The 23362-nt window shown below is 45.4% G+C and overlaps 1 protein-coding gene across 2 annotated transcripts in view; it reads right to left on the reverse strand.

The window, feature by feature from the left end:
* Window positions 1–23362, reverse strand: part of SEL1L3 (SEL1L family member 3) — a 108122-nt gene that overhangs the window by 39638 nt on the left and 45122 nt on the right. The window contains exons 8-11 of one of the 2 annotated variants that reach the window (XM_065907210.1): window positions 22098–22230; window positions 20243–20383; window positions 8328–8539; window positions 6569–6748 (exon numbers count right to left, since the gene is read on the reverse strand). In XM_065907210.1, the coding sequence (XP_065763282.1) occupies window positions 6569–6748; window positions 8328–8539; window positions 20243–20383; window positions 22098–22230 (666 nt within the window). The remainder of the gene's footprint in view (window positions 1–6568; window positions 6749–8327; window positions 8540–20242; window positions 20384–22097; window positions 22231–23362) is intronic. The other variant, XM_065907211.1, reaches the window with a different exon arrangement.

A 23362-nucleotide genomic window follows, 5' to 3' on the forward strand; every position in this document is an offset into this window, starting at 1 on the left:
AGCAGATGGGGGGCTGGTTCATCATCTCCCCTTATACATAACGAATTCCATCTAATAGTGTCATGGTGGTGACATCAGATCTTTCAAATCACCCCAAGGGGATATGAATTCTAACCCGCCACTAACTACCTGTAGGTCTTGGGCCACTGACTTTATCTGAGTCTTAGCTTCTGCATCAATAAAAGTGAAGTGTAGCATGGTATCTGCTATATCAAAAGCACTCTACCTACTAGTCATTATTTTTAATAGTGCAAAAGAGTTACAGACACTTAGAGAGTGTACAAAAAGAGTTAAAATCTAGGCTCTACTACTTGCTTGTTGTTTGACTTTGGGCAAGTTCTTTGGCTTCTCTGAGTCTCAGTTGCCCCATTTGTAAAATGGGAACAATACCTGTATTGACCTCACAAAGTTGCAGGAGGATTAAATGAGATTGTTTGTGAAGATCTTAGCGGAGCATCTGGCATATGGGAAGCCCTCCAGAATGGTAACTCATGTTTTAGGTCCTGAACTCATTCTAACATGTAAAAGGCTGACAGCAGTTTAGAATATTAGCCCTCCTGTTGGTGTTAGCAGTTTTGTACAGCTCAGAGCCTTACGTTGTGGGGATGAATTTCTGAGAGTTTGATGCTTTTGAAGATGGAAGGGACAGATCTGATGAGGGAGTGTCAGGGCTGGAAACATTTGAGAGCATCATGCTGTGTGTTGGGCTCCACTCAGCACACATCATATGGATTAATTTATTCATTCTATCAACTCTGTGAGGTGGAGAGTGACATGGCAGTCTTTACTAGTGAAAAACTGTGCAGAGACAGAGAAGTGAGTGGAATTACCCAAGATTTCACACCCTATGAACAGCAGCCCTGGGACTTGAATCCAGGCAAACTGGCACTGAAGCTGCACCACAATTTCCTGCCGCACCCCGGTTGGTAGTTGCATCTTTACAGCTCTGGGGTCCCCACAGTGGCAACCAGCACCAGTCAGAGCCACACACCCAGGGCCTCTGTGAAAGTCAACCATTCACAAAGACATCTGATGAAGGAACAGTCCCTAAAAGGGAGCAGTGTCGGACTGTTCATCCATCAAACATTTTGAGAACAAGGAATAATGCTTCAGATGGGAAAGTGATCAATCCTGGAAGAATCTATGGTGTGGAGAAAGACCGGTGGGGGTGTGGGTTAGGGGCAGAGCTGGGGAGATGCTGGCAGGAGTCCAGAGTCCCAGACTGACCAGTTCTGGGATCTTCTGTGACTTCTGGGGGAGAAGGGTTTTTTTGTTGCTGTGTTATAAAACCAAGGTCTCTAGGATGAGCAGTTCATAGTCTATACTGCAGGGTTAAGACCTGCTGACCAGGTGAGAGGAGGTCTGGTGTCCAGAGACTCTGCAATTCTCAGACATCCCTGGACCCAGCATCAGAGAAGTCTCCACACTGTCCCTAGACTCTTCATACGCTTTGCCACCTTTCTCTCTGCTCACCTGCAGGCTACGTCATCCCAGCTGTCTGCCATCAATCACAGGACAGGCAGGATGGAGTGGAGAGCAGGGAGGGGTAAAGAGGGTGAAGGACTTAGTGGACTTTGAACCTGGAGAGCAAAGGCTCTTAGTGGCTCCCCATTTCTCTGAAGTCGTGAAATAGAATGGTTTAGCCAGCACTCCTGGGGACTCAGCAGCAGGGCAATTTGAGTCTACACCTAAACCACCACTTCCTTCAGGGTCTGGAGGAGCCACCATGAGGAACCCAGATCTTAGGGTGTTTAAAATCAGCTACAATGTTTGGCTCTCAATGCGGGGATCTAACTTTTCTTTGTTGAAATTTAAAGTCCATGGGGTCGCGAAGAGTCGGACACGACTGAGCGACTTCACTTTCACTTTTCACTTTCCTGCATTGGAGAAGGAAATGGCAACCCACTCCAGTGTTCTTGCCTGGAGAATCCCAGGGACAGCAGAGCCTGGTGGGCTACTGTCTATGGGGTCGCAAAGAGTCGGACACGACTGAAGCGACTCAGCAGCAGTAGCAGCAGCAGGGATTTTTAAAGTAAGAATGGAGGAATATCAGGTGTAAAGATGCAGACACAGAAGCAAGTATCCAAGATTCCCCAAATAGGGTGAGGGGGTGTTGACTGCAAGGGAGGCAGAGTTGAAAGCCAAGTGCCTAGGTGCTTGCTGTCAACAATGATCACCGGTCACATGAGAAAGGATCAGAGTCAACAAAACACTGCGATCACTTTGCGTCCATTTCTGGCTCCTCTGCATCCTATCCTGTCAGTCGACAGTGAGTGCCACCGAAATTTCAAGCACAGGGCTGGGCACTGGGATCACCAACGTTAACAGACAAAGTGTTTTTCTTGTGGGGCTTCCAGTCTACTAATATAGCCAGTCCTCAGACCCTGTACACAGCACCCAGCATCATCGAGCAAGGGCAAGGATGTGCCTGGGTGCCCAGGTGCGTGGCAAAGGGGACATCCAAGGAGGACGTGATGTCTGAGCCCAGTGTTCCAGGAGGAGGAGGGGTCAGCAGACGGGGAAAGGAGGGGTGGGCATAGAGAAAGCAAGCTAGGCAGAGGAAACCCAGCAGGGTCAGGAGGTATGGGCAGCCTGATGTGACCCAAAGCTTGGCATCTCTGTGGTGGGCAGGCCAAGCAGGGACTGCTGAGAGCTGAGACTGGAGAAGCAGAGAGAAACCTGATCGAGGAACGACTCCTGTACCAAGTGATGAGCTGGTGCTTCGGGTCAGTATTCCTCAGCACTGACTGCACGTTACTACCATCTGAAGAAGCTTTAAATATACACATGCGCGTAGACATATATACCCATACTATACGCCTGGACCCCGCCCTGTCAATATGATGAGATGTGGGATGGAGCCAGCACAGGGGTGTTCTCTGATCCCCCATGAGACTCTGAGGTGCAGCCAGGTTGAGAACTTCCCCTGTCGTCAGCCCCCTCTGGCCTCCGTGGGGAGAACATGGAAAGGGACAAAACTGGTGACAGAAAGGCCACTTAGGGGGTAAATTTATTTGCCAGAGCTGCTGCCATAACAAAAAGCCACAGACGGCGCGGCTTAAGCCACAGAAATTAACTTCCTCAGGCTTCTGGAGGCTGGCAGTCCAAGATCAAGAGGCTGGCAGGTTTAGTTCTTCTGTTTGTTTTGGCCACGTGGCATGCGGGATCTTAGTTCCCGGGCCAGGCATCAGACCCATGCCGTCTGCATTGGAAGCTCAGAGTCTGCCATGGACGTCCTGGTTTAGCTCCTTCTGAAGGCCCTTTTCCTTAACTTGAGTCCTCACACGGTCATCCCTCTGCTTCATCCTAACCTTCTCTTCTTGTAAGGATACCAGTCATGCTGGAGGAGGGTCACCTCATGATTGAACGCATTCCTCTCTTCAAAGGTTCTGTCTCCTTAATTTAGGGCCCTTCTCTGAGGTACCAGGGGTGAGGGCTTCAAACTATGGACTTAGGGGTCAATTCATGCCATACTCAGACCATAAAAGGAGGCCATCAGAGCCGCTCAGCGGAGAGATGTAAAGGACAGTTGTAGGCTATGGCTGTATATTGGATGGGAGTGGGAGCAGAGAGAAGTTGGCGTGTAAAGCTGCTGGGGATTATAACCCCAGCTAGGATGATGGAGGGATTGAAGATGACTCCCCAGTTCCTGGCAAGGACAGGGGTGTCACAGGTTGAGGAGTTTGTGGGGAATGGAGGATGAAAGAGTGTGTTGCCTTTGTGATATCTGCATCTGCAAAAATGGGGGTTTGTAAGAAAGAGCTCAGCCTGAGAGTCAGATTTCTAGTCATCAGTATGTGGAGGGAGGGATGTGTGAGACCCCTGGCCCTCTAGAAGGTGTAGACACAAAAGTCTGAGGACCAAACCTTTCAGAAGAGCAAATTCTGAAGGGCAAAAAGGATGATAGGAACTCATTTGTGATTAAGTCACAAAAACAAACCAAAAAACAACTAGTATCTTCTTTCTCTTTGACCTGAAGTAGAGTCCCTCTAAATCATATAGAAGTGACATGAAAAGAGATTACTAATATAGAAGTGACGGGAACCATAAGTTACATAAAAAATGAAACAAGAATCAAGAAAGAAGTTACTGATGGATGTTTGGTTTGTTAATTAGAGGTCTGGCTTTCCAGATCTCTTCATCTTTTATGTGCTGTGTGGGTGTGCTCGGTCATGTCTGACTTTCTGTGGCCCAATGGACTGTGGCCTGCCAGGCTCCTCTGCCCATGAAGTTTTCCAGGCAAGGATCCTGGAGTGGGTTGCCATTTCCTTCTCCAGGGGATCCTCCCAACCCAGGGATTGAACCCTTCTCCCCTGTGTCTCCTGCATCAGCACGAGGATTCTTTACCACTCTGCCACCTGAGAAGCCCCTTCTTATGTGCTGCTGGTGAATTAATAGATCTCTCAACAAAAGGGTATTTAAATCAACATATGACACCTGCTAAAATTCTCAAGAAGCCATTAATTACACACTCTTAAGAAAATGAGCTATGATACAACTAACTGTATAATTCGTATCTGTGATTCTTAATCATACGACTTTCCAGCTGCAAGATGGATCTTCTCTATTCATCTTCTCTGGTTCTGACCAATTAAACATTTTCTTTCATAATCATAACACTTCATGGGCCAAATCTTCAAAAGAAAAGGAGCTTGTTAGCAACATACCATCTCCCCTTGCTCATTTATGCTGCATTAGAATTCCTAAAAGTATACACGTACAGGACATTATTAACACATTCAAGCTTAGCAGAACAATAACAATATTATTTGGTGGTCTAATTTTTTTATGCATGTGCTTCCAGAATAATTCTTTAAAATCTTTATAAATGAATAAATTAAAAAATTCCTGTCAAACTGAGGTCAAATTTTGCCCATAGCCTATGTATGCTGAGAGAATATAGATGATAATGATGAGTGTGTAAGTTTATTCAGGAGAAATCATTATCTTCTAAAGGAATTAGAATGTCTGTACAGATAGCTTTTGGGTACTTTATAGCTTGATTCATGTTTAATGTTCACTGACAACAAGTATCTTTGAGTCATTTATTTCATAACTGTACAGTGGTCACTGTAGGTTTCTTTTCCGGAAACATTCATTCCCAATTATCAAAGCACACGTTTTCTGCACTAGGGGTTTCTAAATGTGATGCAGGAGCAGCACGGGGAACAGTACGTGGTCTTGTTCCCAGTTAGCCTGCTCTGTCTAAGATTCCAAAAGCTTGACCCATCCCCCAGGCTCACCAAGCATAAGGTGAAAATCAAGAGCTGATGGCTTCAACCAGAGCCACATCTGACCAGGCAGCAACCTACTGTCCTTGGTTGCACAAACCCAGGCACCCCAGTGGTTTATATACTATCTTTGGCAGAAGCTGAGTAGCTGAAATAGTGACTATAAAATCAGAGCTTAAAATATTTACTATCTGGCCTTATATGGAAAAACATTGTCAACTCCTGGTACAGTCTACTTTGCACTTCTCAACTTAACTAGCTCAAGTGCTATGAAAAATACAAACCAAGAGGTCAACCACATCACAATTTACTCCTGCTGGATGCAAATCTATGTCATTTAAAGGCAGCTTTCTATTTATTCTTACACTGTCACCTTTACTTGGGCTTTCCCGGTGGCACTAGTGGTAAAGAACCTGCCTGCCGATGCAGGAGATGTCAAGAGACATGGGTTTGATCCCTGGATTGAGAAGATGCCCTGGAGGAGGGCATGGCAACCCACTGCAATATCCTTGCCTGGAGAATCCCATGGACAGAGGAGCCTGGCGGGCTATAGTCCATGGGGTCACAAAGAGTCGGACACGACTGAATACACAGTGCATGCATGCATCATCTTTAGCCTTTTATTCATGGTTCCTGAAACAAATCATCAGTTGGTCCAGTGTAACACATCATGCTTTGAAGGCAGATATTAGCCACTGATTTCTTTGCCTAACGAGTCAGAAAGATATGTGAGCCTGCAAAATGAGAGGCTGGAGTCAGTGTCCCTCATCCAGTCCTTAATCCAGGATGGACTGCCAGTCACCTGGAGCCCTGTGGCTCATGTGATGGGCAGACGCTTCTCGAGGTGCTGGGCAGCAGGAACATAGGACGGGATGGAGCTTTCTTATATGCAGACTCTGCAACCCTGCTGCTTGTGATGTGTTGACAGCAGCCCTTGGCTTACTGCGCCCCACTGAATTTGACTCAATCTCCTCTGACATCTCCAGATCCTGCCAAGTCACATGATTTTGGAACAAAGACAAAATGTCTCTGTTTCTACCACACATGGTTTTCAAAATCAAAGTCTGTCCAGGGCTGTATCTCCCCTCCCCATACCAGTCTTCCCACTCATGAAAAACTCTTCATGCCCAGATGTAGGATGGTCCCTGCATTCAGCCTGAGAGCACAGTGAGGAAATATGAGTTGGAGAATATACAAGGGCTTCTCTCTGCATGGGATTATGCTTGCACTCTGAAGGCCAGTGAATAAACCAGCCACAGAGGCAGACGCTGTATAAAATTGCTCAGGAAGCCCTAGTAAGCAGGGCCATAACCACTCCCACCGCTTCTCTCTTGTACCTGATCTCCTTGAAGCGTGTGCTGGTCAAGGGGTGTCTTTGTGGCGATGCTGCTGTAGTAGGCGTAGGACAACTCCCAGTCCAGGGGGTAGTTATCAATACCCTGGAAATGTTTGTACCCAAGATTCAGCGAAGACAGTCTCTCACTGCCCTGGCCTCCAACCAAACTATACAACATGCCCTGTTAGGAAGAAACAGACAATGTTCACAAGAATACAGAAAAGGGCGGTAAAATTCTAACATGGGAAGGTCATCTGGACCCACCCCTATACTATGAGCTTAGTCATCCTGGAAACAAGTTAATACGCCTTTTAAAAAAACTTTGGATAGGACTTCCCTGGTGGTCCAGTGGTTAAGACTCTGTACTCCCAATGCAGGGCGCATGGGCTCTGTCCCTGGTTGGGGAACTAAGATCCTGCGGGCCACACTGCATGGCCAAAACACAAAACAAAACAAAAACATGAAAAACTTCAGAATAGTCATAAGAGCTTTCTTGTGATTATCTGTCCTCAATGTCTAATAGCTGAAAATTCCTTTGTTCTTCTCTCAGTGAAGACGGGGTCTTCCCCTGACTTATCTCACAGCATCTCTTCGGGTATCCGCCAACTGTTCTAAGGATGCTGGCCCACTTTAGCTACGTATCTATGGTCAGATGATCTGAATGGTGGGCCACGTTCCAACCTCACATTCTCAGAATGTTAGTGTTGGGAAGGGTCCTTAGAGGTCGACTGGTCCAACCACCTCATTTGAGAGTTGAGGAAATAGAGGCTCAGAGAGTTCAAGTCATATATCTTTGGTCAACCAGCCGTTTTGTGGCAGAAACAAGGCTCAAGTCTTCTACTCTATTCCACCTCGGCGGTTACTGCCCCAGGGACTTAGGAAAGCACGCCGTCAGTCATGAGCTGCTACAGCCAGGACACGACTGAAGCGACTTAGCAGCAGCAGCAGCAGCTACAGCCAGAGACACACAGAAAGAAATCAAGTGAAAGGAACATGGAGCCACCTAGGAGGGTCTAAGCGGTCTGAGTCTCTGCAAATCCAGGATAAAAAATCCCGGGTGCAAATACAAAACTGTGTGATCAGGGATTATTTAGCAGCACTTATAAAAATGCAATTCCAAATGTTAAGCAAGTTGCATAAGAAATTTGGATTCAACACCATAAACAAAACAGTCTAGTATGACTTTTGTTTTAATGGTGTGCAATTAGCTCAGTCGTGTCTGACTCTTTGCCATCCCATAGACTGTAGCCCTCCAGGCTCCTCCGTCCATGGAATTCTCCAGGCAAGAATACTGCAGTGGATGCCTTTCCCTTCTCCTGCTTTAATGGTAGAAGGCTGAATGTGACAATCCTTTGCTTAGAGGTCTAAATGATTCCACTAAACTAAAAAGTCATATGGGATGATGGGCCCACAGCTAGAATAGTTACAAGAATTGGGTAACAACAACAACAAAAATAGAATTGGGTATGAAGCACCTGTTCTTGAAGGACTAGGATTTTGATAAGCCCTGCACAAACTATTCCTTAGTATACCAATCGTATCCCCATGCTGTGTCCAGAAATGGATAAAGTGCACTTTTTCACTCACCGCCAGCAGGGGATTCTGTATTTAACACAGCCCTAAGCTGTTTTTCTTGAGTGTAAAGATTTAAAGGACTCCAGGGAGCATGAATATGTCCAGTTCCACCTGGGGCACAAGGGCCCCACTCTGCAAATACAATCTAGGTGACGGATATTCCTGGGACACATGAAATACTCTACCTGCAGCTGATCCCGAGGTACAGTTAATCCAGTTTCATAAAAGACTGCTAGGTAGTAGGATGCTTTATGGTATCCACAGCAGCTGGCATCCATCAGAAAGGGGACGACGGAGCTAATTTGGTGAAGGCCATCAACACTGGAGAGTCTCTTTACAGCCTTCTCGAATATCCGCCCACCGAAGTCTAATACAGATTCATTTTGGTTCCTTGGCACTGTAAATAACACAATTCGCAGCACACACAATTAACTACCATGGGATCGACATGGCTTTAAAAAGAACTGGGAAGAGCCAATTAAATCACCTGAGTTATTAATATTGCTGGTCCTGCAGTGCCTTGAAATATACCACCTTCCGGGGAAGTAAATCAAACCTGTTGGGGATGCCAGGGTGTCATTCTGTAAATAGCTTTTCCTTTGGCACTAGATGACAGTCTAGTATCCTGGGGGAAAGGATGTGCTTTCTATGGCTGAGAGAATGCCTCAAGAGAATCATCTACTCAGTGCAACGCACACCAAGCTAGGACCACCAAAACTGCCAGAGAGATTTTTTTCCCTCTAAGACTCTGAAGGAAAGTGTGTTTTATCTCAGAAATAGATCCTAGGTGCTGCACAAGAACCTTATTTTGAGATCCCGTCTTATCATCTTTTGCCTCCGGTTTTCCTTGTGGGTTTCTAAATACAACAAAAAGGACGCCAGCTTTTATTGAAGGCTTATGAAATGCCCAACACTGGGTTGAGTGCCTTATGCAAACTATGTCATGTAATCCAAACAATTTTAGGAGGTAGGTACTATTATTAGGGTCTTAATTTTTCAGATGAGGAGGCTGAAGTCTGGAGAAATCAACTAACTTGTCTAAAGTTACAAAAGCTGGCAAGTGGCTGAGTCAAGCCTAGAATCCAGCTTGGCAGGTCACAGAAAAAGATTCCTATTTGCTGCACGCCAGCTTCTTCCTGATAATAGGCAACCGGATGTCTTAATAAGTACCTTACTGCCACGGATAGAGACCTCTCTATACAATCGCTTTAAACTATGGCACTTCCTTTCACCTAATCCTCCCATAATTTGATAAACTAAGTCCAAACGGCCTTATAATCTGTCACAGTCCTTTAAAGTCTATCTACATTGTTCATCTCTCCTTTGTTAATCAGCCAGTGAATGTTTACAGCTCTACTCTGTGTATCTACTAGATGCTATGTTACAAAACGTCACATAGGATGGCACAGGTACTACTTCCATTTAAAGAGATGCAGTCAACTTATTTAAAATGAAAATTTTCTCCCCTAAGAATTACGTCCAACATTTTTCTTTGCTCTTCTTCAATCTATCCCACATTAAAATGTTACTAACAACTGGCAGGAGGCAACAAGAGACTCATTGTACCAGCACGCCACCAAAGCAATGCGGGAGACCTGGATTTGACCCCTGGGTCGGGAAGATCCCCTGGAGAAGGGAAAGGCCGCCCACTCCAGTATTCTGGCCTGGAGAAATCCATGAACTGTATAGTCCATGGGGTTGCAAAAAGTCAGACACGGCTGAGCGACTGTCACAAAAAATTCACAAAAGGCATGAACAGAGATAAGTTTCCACTGCAGGAAACCTCTCGCTGGAGGATTTGGGATCGGATTGAAGGGCAGTTCATTGGCAGAGGTTGATGCCTCCGCCTTGGCATCACAGAAGCCAGTGGAATCCGACGGAAGAAACTGTGAGGCCCACGCCATTGATTATGAGCTGGTGCCTATCCCTTTGAGTGCCTAGGGAGCTGACCACTCCTGTCAGCGAGGCACGTGCCTTCACTTGCTAAGCTGTGGGAACGGTACCTGCCCACCACCTCCACTCAGCGCTAAGGTAGTCCTATCTCCTGGCTCCTGAAGCTCCTCACCCTCACCCACTTTAGCTTGTTCAGAGGCAGCACCTTGGATCAGCTTTGACTCTCTCCCTCCCAAGAGGTGAGGGCTGAAAGAACCACCTCACTGAACAAATGGACTTTGCTCATCTTTCTGTAATTTTTTCAATTCCTAAAGAATTAGCTGCTTGTTATTAAAAAAAAAAGACTCAAACAATGTAGGTTTATATAAAATAAAAAATCCCCCCTCTCTGTCATTCTTTAATTGTAAAGGAAAACTATTGAAAGTTTGCTGTATGTACTTCTAGACTTTTCCTCAGCATAGATAACAATTCATTACACATCTATCTGGCTACATACATACATATTTTCTTTCCAAAAAGTTCCTATAGATTCAAACTCTCAACTTTTTTCCCTTATGACTATTTTTATTGAAATTAGTTTAACATTGTGTTATTATCAGCTGTAGAACAAAATGACTCATACATATTCTTGTTCAGATTCTTTTCCATGATAGATTATTACAAGATATTGAGTCTAGTTCCCTATGCTTATCTGTCAACTTTCTATTTTAAATTAACGGCATACCACAAATACCTGTCCACAGCAGTCAGAAGCTTATTCTTCCTAAATTTTTAATAGTATTGCATTCTATAGCAGTGCTGTTTGTCCAGCCAGTTCTCTATTTTTAGCCTCTTGGGTTGCTTCCAGTGGTTTGGCTATAACCAACAACATGTCAATGAACATCCTTGAACATTTTCCTCTGTTCATCTGTTGGGATGGATCTGAATAATAACACCCTTTTCCACCAGGAGTCGGGGGCTTTTCTTTTGAATTTTCCCTCTGCAGAGTTGAGAGAATTCCATCCCATCCAACCATTAGAGAGGGTGAGAACCTACTGCAGTGATTCAGTGTATACTGCAGCACTCAGATGGAGTTGCAAAATAAACCCTACTCCTACTTGTTCTTATGTTTACTTTTAAATACATACTCATCTCCAATGCCCCTTTGTGCACACTCAGAGCAAAGCAATATTACCATTTTGTTAACGATTCATTCTGGCCTTACCTGCGCTGCCAAACACATAACTAAGATGATGAGTTTTGCCTGAGTACCCACGGACATGGGCTTTGGGGACTCAAAGGAGAGAAGAGACTCCAAACTAAATGAAGCTCCAAATGAAACGCTTGCCCTGCTGACATCTGGCACAGAACCCCAGAAATCATTAGCAGGATTGTCCCAGAAGCACAGATTGCTGGAGAATGACAATCAGGAGGGAGAACCTTCACAAAGTTCACATCCTCAGCAAATGCACATGCACACACAAATTTGCAGGCTGAAACGAAGGCAGGTGGAAAAGCCTTCATTATTTCTTTTAGCTATTAAAATTCTTCACTCCCCCCCAAACATTACCAATCTGTACTTTCTCTACAAAAGAATCTAAACAGTTCTCTGCCCTTGTGGATATAATACTAAAATAATAATACTGCTAAAGGAAAACTGCTCATTTTGCACATTTTTTTTAAAGTTTGCATTTCAAATGTGGCACAAAATCAAAGCTCTGATGTCACTGGTGATATTGTAAAACTGGCTATCTAAAAATACATTTAATGAGACTGTTAATTTCACCCATCTGGTTTAGCATATGCATTTTTTTCTAGTGGGTCTGTAACTAAAAAACATGCTTTGTTTATGGAGATTAATGGGGTAATGAAAAACAAACAAACAAAATAGAAATGGAGACATTTTCCCATTTTTCTTCCTTCCTACACGAGAGGCTAAGGAAACAAAAAGCACCAGCACCATTAATTAACTCTCACTCTCGTCCCAGGAGCACAGTATTGTTTATTTTGCTCTTTTTTCCTTTTTCCAGCAATATCATAAGGTCACTGTTTGTGCGCTCATCATTAAAAGAGGCAAAAAGCAGAAAACGAGAAGGTAGCCGCCTACTGAAGGAGCTGAAGCCACATCTGATGGAGAATTTGGGAGAAAAAGGCAGGCTTGTTTATTCCTTGTGAGGGGAATAAGACACATTAAGAAAGTCATTTTTGGTTTCAACCTTCAGAAAGGTATAATGTATCCAGAGAAGTTTGAAAAGGGGGGGGAAAACATGAAAGAAGAAAATATCATTTAATCAGAAAAGGAAAGATCTTCACTAACTTTTACTAGTTTTTTTTTTTTTTTAAATAGCGCATCTCTCATTTGCATTTGCATTTGATGAGCCCCACAGGGTTCCTGAGACTCAAAGTGGTGGCTTATTTCTCTCTCCGAAATAAACTATTTGTACTTCTCTGTCCTGTGTAGATTTTCTGGCTTTATACATGTCGTTTCTCTTCCTCCCTCCTCTTCTCCCCACTCCCTCCTTCTTTTTATCTCCTTCTCTGTGTGTATTTTTTTTTTAAACTATAATGTATACTTCCTTGAATTAAAAAAATAAGATAGGGGCCCTTTAAAGAAAAACAGCAAACATAGCTCTTAAATTCCAGAGTATCCTGGCATTGCTAAATAACACCATTGTGTTTCTACCCTTTTCATGCTCTGCACTTTAGTCTCCAAATAAACACTGCAAAAATATGAAGAATTGAGGGGCTTCCCTGGTAGCTCAGACAGTAAGGAATCTGCCCACAAGGTGGGAGATGCGGGTTTGATCCCTGGGTTGAGAAGATCGCCTGGAGAAGGGAATGGCAACCCACTCCAGTATTCTTGCCTGGAGAATCCACACGGACAGACGAGTCTGAGGGGCTACAGTCCATGGGGTCGCAAAGAGTCAGACACAACTGAGCGACTAACACTTTGACTTTCAGGAACAAGCTAGAGTGAAACTAGTGCAGCCAGCACCCCTCTGCATATTGCGAAGAGGAACCTCATCTCCTGCATTCCACTCTCTGAAGCCTGGGGCAGGAGTCAGGCAGAGTCCTGCAGCTGGCCTCAGCCCTAGGACGGGAGCCCAGCCTCAGACCTGGCCTCCCCCCGAAGACCACTGAGGACCCCCCGAGGCAGAACTCAGCCCCTCTGTAGCCACAGTCACCAGCTCTCACGGGCTCAGGGATGCCCAGTCTGGCATAAAAAGAAGAAAGGGAGTCAACAGTGCTGGCCTCGGGGCACCTATCTGGAGGGCGTGCTGGCCGCTCACCTGTCTCGCTTACCTGCCGGGGAGTCCCCCTGCACCTAGGCCTTTGTGTCCTTCCTTGCTCCTTCCTACCACGAGCAGTTCTCTGATTCACAGCCCACACCTGGCTCTGCCATTCCGGCAGCGTCTTACCAGCCAGTCCCCACCATCTCTCTTCCCTGATTCCAGAGCCCATTCAAAGGGTTTCTGAATTCAAAGGGTTCTGTTTCGTCAATAAAGGTGTCAGAGGAGAGTGAAAGAAGCAGCCAGCATACCTCTTCAAGGATGAAAAGGTGTGCATACTGAAATACTACCAGCCTATCATCAGAAACAGCTAATAGGCGATTCTATGCTCTGACAAGAGCCATTTTCCCAGAGAATTGGAGCTTCCCCAGGAAACAGCACAGAGGCTGGCCAATTAGAATGGTCCCCCTGAAGTCTTGAACGTGGGGTCTCGGTCGGATGTCCCCCAGAGCCTGGACTTCAGGACAGAGTGGCACAGTAGCATTCCCGGATCACACGAGGAAATGAGGATGCAGAGCAGGGCCCAGGAACGCCGGGAGGCGGGAAGGTTGGCTGCTACATCTGTATGCATCGCAGCTGGGTGCCCCAGGAGACTCAAAGGCATGCTGACTCCGGGAGGTGAGGAACGAGTCCTGGGCTGCTTCAGAGCGGGAACCACCAGTAGGGACAGCTGCATTTTCCATCAGGTTAGCACATCAGCTGTCACCATGTAAGAAGACTCCCACCTCCACACCCCCTGGCACTTGGCAGACAGTAGTGTGTGGGTCGGTCTACGCTTCTCATCACGGTCGCCCCAGGGCCCAGCTCCATGTTTGGAGATTCTCAGGACACGGGTGCCAAGTTGGGTCTGCATGAACCTTCGGGCAGTTTCATATCCAGGCACCTGTAATACCTCAGCACCGAGGTTACAGATATATGGAGGCGAGAACCCTGAGGGCTGTATTTCGGGTATTCTTTTGTAATGCGTGTGCATATTCTAAGAAGGATTCTGGTCTACTTTTGCTAACAGGCAAGAGTTAGGAGATATCATTCTGCCTGACCTGGGAAACAGGACAGTGTTTTCAGAGCCAGGATGTCACCTCCTGAGGGAGAAACAGACTAAAAATGTGTGAGAGAAGAGAGAAAAATGTAGAGAAAAGGCAAATAGGCCATAGACTCCATCAGCCTGGATTGCTATAATGGCTTGGCTTTGAACTAGCATCTCCTGGAAGTCAAACTCCCTGTTCTCTCACACCCCCAAAAGATGTTTTTAGTACGTATAATGAGATCACTTGTTAATTTGGAGTATGTTTAGTGACTCAACAAATACTGAGGGTCTTCAAAGAAAGCCTAGATCTGAAGACATCTGAGCGCTGCTGTGGAACTAGACAGGCAAGTCAGTACTGTAACTTGGTAAGATGGGTACTGAGAAGGGGACACCTACACAATGGAAAGGAGCGTGGGGGAGATGGAGCTGACTGCCTAAGGGGACAGGAATGATGATGTGAAGAGGCTGACTTGGAAGTTGAAGGCTTCTTGCAAGGCAGGCAAGCTGAGGCGCACAGGTGGCTGAGATGTGTTCTTTGTGGGGAGTGGTGCAGAAATGCACTCTATCAGGTCATATGGAAGAAGGATTGATAACTCAGCAGCTAACCTATGTCCAGAATTATTGCAGACACTGCGAAGTAATTGGAAGTGTCAGTGGGATACTAACACCTCTTGCATCACCCTGGACAAGCTTGCAGTTAAGCAAGTAATGGAGACACAGAGAGGACCAAGGACGTGTGTCTCAAGGCAGATGAGATGAGCTTTACGTGGGCAACTCTGTCTCTTAGGCCCGTAAGTTACCTATCTGTCCATGAATCTCTTTCATAGACACTGTCCCTTTATGAGAGTATTGCATTCTTCATTCCTATGAAACTAGACTTACCCTAGCAAATAAATTACAAATTATACCTCACACCTCTGCAAATGGCTACCATCAAAACCCCAGAGAATCACAAGTGCTGGTGAGAATGTGGAGAAATTGGAACCCTCGTATACTGTTGACAGGAATGTAAGATGGTGCAGCCCGTATGGAAAACAGGATAATGGTTCCTCACGAGATTAAATGTAAAATCATCATATGATCCAGCAAGCCCACCTCTCAGTATACAGCCTAAAGAATTGAAAGCCAAGTCCTCAAGAGATACTTGTACATTACATTCAAAGCGGCACTATTCAAAATAGTGCACCTGGGGTGGGGGAAGCAACCCAAATGTCCATCCACAGATGAATGAATAAACAAAATGTGATCTAGACATGCAATAGAATATTATCCAGCCTTAAAGAGGAAGGATATTCTGACAGAGGCTACAGCATGGGCAAACCTTGAGGACATTATGTTAAGTGAGATAAGCCAGTCACACAAGGACAAATACTCTATGATTCCACTCATATGTGGTCTCTCGAAGAATCAAATGCATAGGCAAAGAAAGTAGAATGGTGGCCACCAGGGGGCGGCGTGGGGAACTGTGGTCTAAAGGAGGATACTAGTGGTGGTAGTCACTCAGTCATGTCTGACTCTTCGCGAACCCACGGACTGTAGCCCGACACTCCTTTGTCCATGGAGTTTTCCAGACAAGAGCACTGGAGTGGGTTGCCATTCCCTTCTCCAGGGGAATCTTCCCAACCCAGGGATCAAACCCGGGTGTCCTGCATTGCAGGCAGATTCTTTACCGTCTGAGCTACCAGGGAAATCCCTCTAAATGAGTACAGAGTTTCAGTTTTGCAAGATGAGAAAGTTCTAGAATCTTTTGTGCAGCAATGTGAACGTACTTAACACTACTGATGGTGGTGGCGGTTTAGTCACTAAGTCGTGTCCGACTCTTGTGACCCAACCGGACTGTAGCCTGTCAGGCTCCTCTGTCCATGGGATTCTCCAGGCAAGAATACTGGAGGGGGTTGCCATTTCCTTCTCCAGGGGATATTCCCAACCCAGGGATCGAACCTGCATCTCCTGCATTGCAGGCAGATTCTCTACCAACTTAGCTACGAGGGAAGCCCTTACACTTATAAAGGGTGACCATGCGGAATTTTAAATTATGTGCATCTTACCACAAAAAATTTTTTAAATTACAGTCCTTAAAGAGTGATAGTGTAAATACTTGATTTTCTCTTCTGTAGTAGAAAAGTAGAGCTCAATCTTTTGGGAACAACTAGGAGGTGGCGACCACGCCTGAGCTCCCCGGGCAGAAAGCAGAGGACACTCCAACTGATTGTGAGGAAGCACAATCAGCTCTGTACCCCATGCACTGTTCCCATGGCTCCTTTGAAGTGATGGTCCATCTAAAATCACATGGTGCCGGTGCGGGGGGATACACTCACATCTGAAGCGTGCACGTACAACAGCCCGCCAGTGCAGTTGGCGGTGTGTGTGCGGCGATGCTGCCAAGAAAGTGGTGAGTCTGTCACAAAGAGCGAGAAATTGCAAGCCATTGTCTGTTGCTGTCGTATGTATTTTTTAATGCCAGGAAAAAAATAATTCCACCAATTAATTCTATTTGTGGGAACTATGGGAGCTGATGTTTTTCTTTGCATTTAACCCAAGTCACTCTCACTCAAAACATGGCCCCATCTTTGTTCTATCCTGGCTCATGGGGGCCACTTGTCTAGGGAATGAATGAATGGAAGGTTGTGATACAAGTGACTTAAGTTATTCCCACAGATGCATTCCTTTATCCATGCTACTGCACCTACTCTGTTCCTACATCAAGAATTTTGAGCAGTCAACATCTGATCCTTGAGTCTTTTCCTGTAGCTTATCTCAGATACGAGAAATGTAATCTGATGAGGATATTCTAGAAAAGTCTATTAGTCAACAGGACGAAACAGCTCAGGCTGACAGCAGAAAACACAATACAAACACAGTTCCTATCGACTAGAGTTATCCAAAGCACTCCAAAGCCAGCTAGACACCCACCGCAGGATAAACTTGGAAGAAAAGGCATGTGAGGAAGTGGGAAGAGAAACACAGTCACACCAGCCTGACTACTCTTCTTTCTATAGGGCCAGAGTAAAGATGTGTACGGAATCTTTAATTATCTTTTTTTTACCCTCAACTTACAAAATCAAATTTCCTTCATTGTCTCAGGATTGTTAGAAACTGGGCGTGATGTGTGACACCAGTCTCTCTCTAGGATTAGGCAGGCAGAAGATCTGGTTAACGATGCTTGCCCCAAGTAAGGGCAGTGTGCCAGGCAGAGATGAATTTTAACGAGGAGTGTGGGCCCTACCCCTGCAGAAAGCTCCCAGTTCCCGCAGATGGGACAACATAAACTAGACATACGGGGCTGACAGAACGGTGGTCTGAGGTTGGTTCTGGAGACTTGCCTACGCTGTCTGCCCCCATCCCTGTCCCACCTGCTCCTGGGCCTCAGGAAGTGGCGGGGAGAGGCGGGATGCAGGTGGCCCCGAGCCTGGGGAGGCGGAGGCCCCACAGGGTAAGTTTACTGCTGCTGACGTACGCAGACTTGGCACCGGCGGGGCTCACCTGGCTGGCTGGGCACCAGCAGTGAGCCTCAAAGTGGCGAACCCAGCTCTGCGCCCCCTCTCCCCCCAGGGATGGGGCAGCTGCATGCGTTCCTCTGCTGCCACGTGACAGCCCCCCAGCACCACAGCCCATCAAGTCTCAACATTCGGGGGCTCATGATTTGGGTTTGTAATGAGCTCCCTTTCTAGGCCTCCACGGAGAATAAAATCATTCCACATTCTTTAAATGAAACTTCTGAGCTGTAAAAATAACACAAAAACATTCTTTATTGAGAGTATTTGCTTTAAAAAGAATGCTTTGTGAAAAATGATTCATTCCTGCTCCCAATCAGCAAAACTATATTTAAACATATCCGAAATCTCATGAGACTAGTTTTCAGGTGGATGTTGTCTTTGCCCGTTTAGCCTACACCTTCCAACATGTATCTCCTTCTTCTATTCACCCAACTTGGGGGGCAACTCCACCATCTCCCAGAAGACCCATGAAGACCGGGTAATAACAGATTAACATGCACACAGCAGCAGTGATTCTCAACTGGGGGCAGCCTGGCCTCCTGGGGGACACTTGGCAACGTCTAGAGACATTTTTGGTTGTCACACTTGAGTGGATGTGGGGGCATGGGAGGAGACAGAGTGCCGCTGATATCTAGTGGGTGGAGATCAGAAATGCAGCTAATCATCCCACGAAGCACAGGACAGACCCTTCACAACAAAGAATTATCCAGTCCTGAACGTCAGCAGGGCCAAGATTGAGAAATGCTGTTTACATAGCGTTTACTTAATGCCAATACTGTAAGTATAAATTCATTTAAACCAACACTAGGGGAGACAGACTCCTGTCTGTCATCCCCATTTTGCAGATGAGGAAACTAAGGCTCAGAGAAATGAAGTGGCTTGCCTAAGATCACACAGCTAGTAAGTACTAAGTTAAAGTTGGAACCGGGGGCTTCCCTGGTGGCTCAGTAGTAAAGAATCCATCTGACAATGCAGGAGGCATGGGTTTGATCCCTGATCCAGGAAGATTCCACAAGCCTCGGAGCAACTTAGCCTACGCATCACAACTACTGAAGCCTATGTGCTCCAGAGCCCATGCTCTGCAACGAGAAGCCACTGCCAAGGAGAAACCTGCGCACCGCATCTAGAGAGTAGCCCCCAATCACCACAACTAGAGAAAAGCTTGTGCAGCAATGAGGACCCAGCACAGCAGAAAATAAACATTAATAAATAAAATTAGGAGAAAATCAACCCCAGGGTCACTTCCTCCAGGAAGCCTACCCTGAATACCCTAGACTTCTAAGTAGAACTGACCACTCCCTTTGTGCAGTTGTCAATTATTCCCATAGCTTTTATTTTTTAAAATACATGATGATTTCTCTTTGCTTTCAAGTCTGTCCCTCACAGGCAGAAACCTTGAATTATTTTACTTAACTCTGCAGTCTAGCCAAGTAACTGAGCAGTCATTCAGCAAATATCAAATGAACCAAAGATGAAATATCTTTTATGCTTTGAATTCTTTCAAGATGGGGTGAGGGTGAGTCACTATCTGCAAAGAGAATCTATTCCACTGGACGCTCCCATTTTTAGAAAGTTCTTAAGCGAAGCAGAAATCAGTTTCTGCATTGCCTTGACTCAAGGGGCTGATCGGATGCCCAGGAACACCACAGGCTCTCATAGTCACTAAAATAGTTCTCATCACCCTCCTTATCATTTCCTTCCCCAGGCTGAACACCTCCAGCTTCTCTCCTCTTCCCAACAGACATTGTTTCCAGATCCCTCAGAGTCTAAAAGTGTATACTTAATTACTATGCAAACCATAATGGCAATGGACCTAAGCTGGCCACATGTGGGAAATATACACATACTCCTGAAATGCTGCTTGAAAATACTTAAGGTCAGGGGTGAGATCCATGACGGAGGCAACAGGAAGTGCTCACCCAGAGCAGGAGGGGCTGCAGATGGACAAAACCCGTCTGTGCCAACCACTCACCTCTGAGCTCGCTGCCACTCAGGAACTGAGGCCCAGCATCGCCAGATCTTTGGATATTTTGACAAAAGCTAGAAATTTGTATTTTTATATGTTTTTAGACACTGGTCACTGATTTTTTAAAAAGTTGACAACAATGTGTGTGCCAGAGCAACCACATTTGGGGGTCAGGTCTGGCTGTCGGCTGTTTGCTTTTGGCCTTGGCTTTGCATAAAGACTTGCTCGAGTGATTCCTAAATTTAAGTTTTTCTATTTAGTGTCACAAATGTGCACAGGTACATCGAGAGTGGTGGACATACAAGGGCAGAATTTAAATTTGAAATTAAGCTAGAACACTAGTGTTAAAAATAACTTCAAGCCATAAATCACTAAAGAAGGTGAGGGAAAGCAGAAAAACAGAGACCTCTCTAACCCATGTCCAAAGACAAGGCATGGACTCAATTACCTGTCACCAAATTCAGCTCCAGCAAAGCCTGGAACAAGCTTCGATGCCTGGCTCTCAGTTCCTTCTCCCAGGGGAAGGCTCTGCACGTCGAGGGCCGCCCATATCTGAGTTTCAGGTCCAGGTAGGAATTTCGGAGGTTGCCTACAGGAAAAGGAAGCCCCAAGTACTGTTAGAGGGAAGGGCTTGCCTCCCTAAATCCCTTCCTCTAAGATGAACCAGAAATAAGGCGTCAGACTTAAGCTTCCTGGACATGGGTTTGGATACATTAGGGATTTGAAATTGGCTACGATGCCTCTGCCTCGAGGTCACAAATTCAAAGCCTCGTCCAAGGGAAATGTGCCAAAGTTGCTGATAGCTGTTGAATAATTCTACAGAATCACCAGCTGGCCTCGGATGGGTCCCCAAGAGGCCAATATCTAGGCCATTTTGTTGGCAGTGTGAGCCGAGGAGCAAAGCCCAGGGACCCCAGGGAATTGAGGCAGCAGAAGACGTCAGAAAAGTCCTCCCAATGCCACCACACAGATCAGCATGCAAGACCGGCCTTCTGACTCCGGGTATCTCTCCCGAAATTACATCAGCTATCAAAATCAGTTTCTTTCCTGTTTGGGATATTACTATTCTATATATCTTCCCCCTCTTCTGACAGCATCATATTTTCTGGATGATTCAGCGGTGAAAGCGGCAGCTGGGGGACTAGTATAGCCTATTCTTAAATTAAATTGCAGAAGTGCTGCCTTTCCACACTTACCTATCATCATCTCTAATCACTTCCCAGGACCATTTTATGTGAACCCTATCAGAATGGGGTATTGTGCAAGAGGCATCTATCCCTCCATGCCCTGAAATGGGAAGTTCAGCTGTGGGGATGGTGCGATATCTTGGCGGGACTGAAATACTCAATTTGCTTTTGCTGATGGCAAAGGTCCCACAGGAATTTCTCTTCCAGAAGGAACATATGTGACTAACTCTAGTGCCACCATACTATGCAAGAAGATCTATAGCCAGAGAAATTTGTAAGTGCTAGGTCCAAGCTGGAACGTTGGAAGACGAGATGAGTTTTATAACAGGTACACCCTCCATATGAATGAAAGGATGTCTGTGCAAATATGGGCAGGCATGAAAACATTCTATTTGAAATTCATTCCTTCTGTTGAAAAATTACCAATGTCTTCCAGAATGAGTCAATTTCAAGGATTTAAAAAAATTAAACCCAGCCCCTAACAACAAAGCCATTGTTCAACATTTCTGAAAGCTAATATTCAGATATTAATGGCCCAAGACAAAGGTGCACCAATGGGGAAACATTTCTAATGATTAATTTATTTTCCAATTCATTTTTATTTTCTTAGACTGGCCTAAAATCGCATTATGGATGGGAATAATACAATTTGAGGCTCAAAACACTCTCATTTATATTCTTAAACTAAATTACAGCTGCTTGAAGCTATGAGGCAGCCTTGGGTTCCTGCTGAGTGTTGGTCCTGTTGGGATCTAGGTAGAAGGCACACTTTCATTTGCATCAATCTATGTGGAGGTCATACTTGTCCCCACTGATCAAGTCAATGTGTTCTATTTCGGCCTGCTGAGGTAGAAGCCTTCTCAGGCTCAGATGGTGAAGAATCCACCTGTAATGAGGGAGACCTGGGTTCGATCCCTGGGTCAGGAAGATACCCTGGAGAAGGGAATGGCAACCCACTCCAGTATTCTTGCCTGGAGAATCCCTGGCAGGCCCCAATCCATAGGGTCGCAAAAAGTCAGACATGACTGAGTGACTAACACACTCACAGAAAGAACCCAAACATGTTGATACAAATGCCCAGAGCTAAAACTTGCTCTCCTTAAGTTCAATACTTACACGCTTCTTGTCCCCTGTCCCCCTGCTGCACCGTGGATGTGTACACAGACACTATTTCTTGAACTTCTGCACACCTTTCGTAATATAACTTGATTTGTTCAGAAAGTTGCTTCTCAAGGAGGGGATTGAAAATCTACAAGAGGGCAAGAAAACGTAAGGAACAACTGTCATCAATGCCCAGGGATACCTATGCTGGATTTCCTTCTCCCAGTAATAGCCCCAAGTTGGCTTGTTTGTACACAGATCTTCCTCTCTGGATTCTCAAAAGAAGGGTGCTACCAGGAATTGAAGGGCATGCCAGCTTTGATCGCTTCCCTCTAGCTTCTTTTTTGTAGCATCTTCTCGTCAGCAGAGCTTCTTAAATGTTAAGATTTCCCAGAGACCAGATCTCCATGCTCTCTTCTTCCCCACTGCTGCATTCTGTCCCCAGAGATCACATTCATCTCCCCAGAGTTCCCAAAGGTCACCAAGTCTAACCGTGATGCACGTGCTCCCTGGCAGCCCACCTCTCCTTTTATTCAGCTTGGAAGGCTCCTGCTCAACTTCTAAGAGTTAGATCCAAGGTCATCACTTCAGGGCTGCCTCCCTAGCAGCCCACCCACTTTCACACGAGTACCCAAGCAGATGAGCCTGTCTCAGCACTCCCAAACCCTGTGTTCATGTCTAAATGAAAGCATAGACCCCATTCTTTCATGACTTAACTGTTTAAGACCCAGGCAGGGAGCTCCTCAAGACCAGAGGCCTTATCTCAACTCAGTGGTTTTCAAAATGCAGGTTGTGACCCATTATCGGAGGGTCATGACATTATTTCAGTGGTTTGTAACCAGCAGTGATTTTGTTTTTTATGAAGCAGAAGACAAAATATCAGAATATACTGAACATAACAAGGGTCTGTGTTCTTAGTAAAATTCTTCTTTCAGTTTTGTGTTTATACATTTATGTGTGTGTATGTACATGCATATATATATATGTATATATATAAATAATATATAGGTACTGTATATGTATGAATATGTATGTACTGCTCATGCTTTTAAAACAGATTTTTTTAAATTGTAGATCACCTTCAAAAAAAAGTTTGAAATTCACCAACTTAATTCATCTTGGATGCCTCAGCATCTTGCATAGAGCCTGGCACATAGTAGGTGCTTAATAAGTACTGGTTGCACAAATGAATTTCACTTTTTTCCTCTTTTAGAGATTTCTCAGCAGAGGCTCTAAGATGACCCATGGGCCATAAGGTGCCCCATTTTTCCTAACTGATT

Source organism: Muntiacus reevesi, chromosome 16 (assembly GCF_963930625.1).
Source record: "Muntiacus reevesi chromosome 16, mMunRee1.1, whole genome shotgun sequence".
Classification (NCBI taxonomy): Eukaryota; Metazoa; Chordata; class Mammalia; order Artiodactyla; family Cervidae; genus Muntiacus; species Muntiacus reevesi.